Source organism: Chrysoperla carnea, chromosome X, assembly GCF_905475395.1.
Source record: "Chrysoperla carnea chromosome X, inChrCarn1.1, whole genome shotgun sequence".
Lineage (NCBI taxonomy): Eukaryota > Metazoa > Arthropoda > Insecta > Neuroptera > Chrysopidae > Chrysoperla > Chrysoperla carnea.
This window is the reverse complement of record NC_058342.1, coordinates 690,916-695,412: the sequence shown is the minus strand read 5'-3', so window position 1 is coordinate 695,412 and position 4,497 is coordinate 690,916. Positions and strand designations below refer to the sequence as shown.

Below are 4,497 nucleotides of genomic sequence, written 5' to 3'. Positions count from 1 at the left end.
ACCAGAAGTTGGACACAGCATCCATGCCAGGCGCCGAATGATTCTTGTTGCCTTTGAAAGCAAGGGATACTTCATCAGCGGTAACAGATGTTAGGACCGCTTGTTCTGCTAGGCGCGCGTTGCAGAACCTTTCGAACAGTTTGATTGGTCTTATATTTTTATCTACACTAGTCGACTTTTCATATTATTATTATTGTCTCATCTATTTCATAGCAGGGCTGAGCCCGATTTAGTTTACCGCACGGACACAGTCAAGTGACGGTAAACTGTTTTTTCCTTGTTCTGGTCTGTCATGTGAACCGGAGAATGTGTGTGAGTGTGCGTGTATATTTGTGAGGGTATTTTTGTTCTTGTAGTGTGTATAAATGTATGTATGTTTATTGTGTTCAGCGACCTCGCCTTTTGGGTGATGTGTGTGGTGTTGTATTGTGTTGTGCTCGCTTTCGCGTTCGATGAGCGATTGGGACGTTCTCCGTCGGTTTTGAATAGTGTGCAATTTGGCCATGTGTGAGTCTTGTGAGTCTTACAATGGGTGAAGTGTTTTGTGTGAGGTTTTGATTTATTGGTGGTGGTACGTGTATGGGTGTTGTGGTTAATAAAGTTATACTATGTTGTGTTTCTTGTGAAGTGTTTTGTGTTTTGTTTGAGACATCTGATGGTCTTGATATTTTATCTTGTGTGAGGCTTGTTAACCGAGCAATGGGTGGTGTGTTATGTGTTTCGTTTCGATAAAGTGGGGGTGGTGCGTGTATGAGTGCTGTTGTAGTGTAAGTAATGATGTTGTGTTGTGATGAGTTTGTTTCTTGTGTATTGTTTTGTGTTTGGTTTGGACAATGTGCTGATGTTGCGTGTGTGAGTGTTGTTGTAGATGTGCTGTGTTGTGTCGGGTATATTTCTTGCGTTATGTTTTGTGTGTGTAACTGTGTGTTGTGTGGGTGCTGGTGTGAAGTTTCCGTGTTTGGCATGAGTGTGTTTGCATTGGTCGGAGAGTATGTTGTGTTTGTTGTTGTTTGTTGAGCAGTGGTTAATGTTTGTGTTTGGAGAGTGCTGTGTCCCATAGAGAGAAACTTTCTCACTATACGGCAAGTATTAATTATAACTGCCTTTTGTAATTGTATGTATGTGTTTTTGTGTAGTTCAAGTGTATGCAGACTGTTGTGAAGTGTTGTTGGTATGACGCCTATTGAGCTTAGTATCACCGGAACGACAACAACTGTTGTCATTTTCCATTGATTCCTCAGATCGACAGCTAGATCGGTGTATTTTGTTAGTTTTTCAGTGTGTGTAGACTGAAGGTTGTGTGTGTTGGGTACTGCAATGTCTATGAGGAATGTGGTTTTTGTGTGTTTGTGTATAAGTGTAATGTCTGGCCTGTTGTAGTGTACCGCCTTGTCTGTGATGATTGTTCTATCCCAATATAATTTGTGCGTGTTGTTTTCGAGAATTGAAGATGGAGTGTATTTGTAGTATGGTGAGTTGTCTGTTGTGAGTTTGTGTTTTATGGCGAGTTTTTGGTGTATTATTTTTGCTACCTGATCGTGTCTGTGTTTGTAATCTGTTTGGGTAAGACGTGAGCATGCTGATGTAATGTGTTGTATTGCTTCTGTTGTGTAGGTCTGTTTGTTGTGCGTTGTCTTTGAGTATGTGTTTTTTGTAATTCAGTGTATGTATGATTTGATCCTGTATTGCAAACATGAAGCCCTCGGTTTCCGGAAAGATATTACACTTGGTCAACCAGGCTTGCGAAGCCTCTCGGTCAATACAGTCGTGACTAAGCTCATGAAAATACCTTCCATGTAAAACCTTCGTTTTCCATGTCTGCATGTTTGTGGATGTGTGTTGTGTTTTGGTTGGTGGAAGAGAGTGTTGTGTTGTGTGCATGTTAAGTGGCGTGTATGACTTGTCTGCGGATGTTATGGCATTGTGTAAGTGTGATGTGTGTGTTTTAGATTGGAAGTACTCGCGTAGGCTATGGAGCTGGCGATCGTGTAATAGTTGGATATCTGTGAGACCACGTCCTCCTAAAGACCGTGGTAAAACCAACCTGGCTGATGATGAGTGTATGTGGTGTATTCTGTGTTTTGTCATGATTGTTCGTGTTTTAATTTGTATGTTTTTAATGTCTGTGTTTGTCCACTTTATGATTCCGAAGGAATATGTGAGAAATGGTGTAGCGTATGTGTTGATGGCTCTAACGGTATTTCTACCATCAAGACCACTTTTGAGTATGTTTTGAATTCTTTGTATGTAGTGTTGTGTAAGTGTTTGTTTTATATCTGTGTGTGGGATGCCTTGTGATTGCAGCACACCAAGATAGCTGTAAAATTGTCCCTCCTCCATGGGGCTAATGACACCACCATTTTGCAGGTCAAATAAAACAGGCGTTCCTGGGTCAGCATGTATGTGTTGTGTTTTGCATTTGTCAGTACCGAATTCCATCCGGATGTCAGCAGAGAATATTTCAGTCAGTCGCATTAAATGTGTTAATTGTGTTTGTGTGGAGGCATACAGTTTCAAGTCATCCATGTAAAATAGGTGAGATATTTTATGGAATTCTTTGTCGAACTTTACCTTGAAACCGCATCCCGAATCTGTGAGTATATGTGATAGTGGATTAAGAGCGAGACAGAACCAAAGGGGGCTCAATGAGTCTCCCTGGAAGATACCTCGTCTAATGTGTATGGTATCTGTGGTGATGGTCGTGCAATTGTGTGTTAAATTTAGAGTGGTTGTCCATAACGACATGGCGTGTGTTAAAAATTGTATAATGTGTTCGTCAATTTTATATAAATTCAATACTCTCTGAAGCCAGGAATGCGGCACGGAATCAAATGCTTTTTTGTAATCTATGTAAGCTGTGTACATGCTTCTGTTGTTGTGTTTGGCCTGTTCGGTCACCACCGAGTCTATAATGAGTTGCTCCTTACAACCTCTTGATAGTTTCCGACAGCCCTTTTGCTCCTCTGCGAGAATGTTGTTGTCTGTAATGTGTGTGTAAATTTTTTGTGTGATGCATGAAGTGATTAACTTGTATAGTGTAGATAGACATGTGATGGGTCTGTATTTTGTTGGATTTATTGCATCGTTATCCTTTGGTATCATATAAGTGATGCCCTTCATTAGAAAAGGAGGTGTTGTGTGAGGGTGTTGTATGAATTTTGTAAAATGTCTTGCGAGGTGTTCGTGTGTGCATGTAAAGTGTTTCAGCCAATAGTTGTGTATTTGATCCACGCCAGGGCTCTTCCAATTGTGTAAGTGTTGTGTAGCGTTGTGTATGTCTTTTGTAGTAATTGTTGTTTTTGTCATGAGTGTAATGTTGTTTGTCTTGTGGATTTCGTCTCCGATCCAACAGGTTTCAACATTGTGCTGAACTTCCTCGGACCAAAGACCAGACCAATATGTAAAAAGTGAGTGTTCTGTGGGTGGTTGTGTATCGTGCTGTGGTGTGTTGTTGTGTGTGAGTGATCGGTAGAAAAACTTTTGGTTGTATTGGAATTGAGTGTTGTGTATTTTTCGTTTGTGTGCAGCTTTGTATCGTTTGAGTCGCGTAGAGTATACAGTGAGTTTTTGGTGTAGGGTATCCCTAAATTCCTCTAGAGCGGTGTTATGTACATCGTATTTGGAGTGTATTCTGTATGTTGTTTTGATGTTTTGTATGTGTTTGGTGAGTTTTTGTGTACGCGTTCCTTGTATGTATTGTGTGATCCGGCCTAGGTCCCGCCTTATACTCGTAATACGAGCATTTAAACGCTTTTCCCAAGCCGGTACGCGTGTTTGTGAAGTGCGTGTGTTTCGTATGTTTAAGGGTGATGTTACCTTGAGACCATTACACCTAACTGCTGCAACAGCTCCGCAGTAAATGATGTTGTGTAAATCTGTAAATGTTGTGTCCTGTGATAAGTATTGTGGTAAAATGTAATTGTTAAGCGTGTTGACTATGTTGGTGAGATTGCGTGAATGGTGTAGTTTTGGTAGTTTGTGTTTCTGTGTGGGGTCTAAATTTGTGAATTCCGCCAATGCAGTGTTAAGTGAGTTTTGGATATGTGTGATGGATGTGTTATCGTTGCTATTGTTACTATTGTTATTTTCGGCTGTTTGTGTTGTCTGTGTGTCCATGTGTATTATGCCTGTGTTGTGTATGGTGTGTATTTGGTGGTGAACTTGTTGTCTAATTTGATTTTGTATTGTAAGGGGAATGAGTGTATGTGTGATAATTGTCCGGCGTTGATCGGCGAGTCGCTGTTCTGTGATGTGTGTAAGCTTTGTGTATTTTTGTGTGAATTGTTGGTATAGTTTTTGTCTGTATCCAGTTTTATCCGGTTCAAGTCGGGTCACTTCCAGGTAGGTTCGCAGTATGAACTGGAAGAATTGTCTGCGGTGGCCCTTTCCGTTTGCGGTAATGGAACATCCACAGGCAAATCATCACGGGTGTCTCGTCCGTCGTCGGCTGTAGCTTCTTTGGTGATGGGTGGCCGCCTGATCATCAACCCACCACCA

At 41.1% G+C, this 4,497-nt stretch overlaps 1 protein-coding gene across 1 annotated transcript; it reads right to left on the bottom strand.

Annotated features, from left to right (window-relative positions):
- Nucleotides 1-386: 386 nt before the first annotated feature.
- LOC123302278 (mucin-3B-like) lies at nucleotides 387-1,058 on the bottom strand. Its single transcript, XM_044885143.1, has one exon. It carries the CDS (start codon nucleotides 1,056-1,058, stop codon nucleotides 387-389), a length of 672 nt encoding a protein of 223 aa, XP_044741078.1.
- Between the last annotated feature and the right edge of the window lie 3,439 nt (nucleotides 1,059-4,497).

What these genes read in the sequence shown, in the direction of transcription:
- LOC123302278 (XM_044885143.1), bottom strand. Translation starts at nt 1,058, where the DNA reads ATGGGACACAGCACTCTCCAAACACAAACATTAACCACTGCTCAACAA.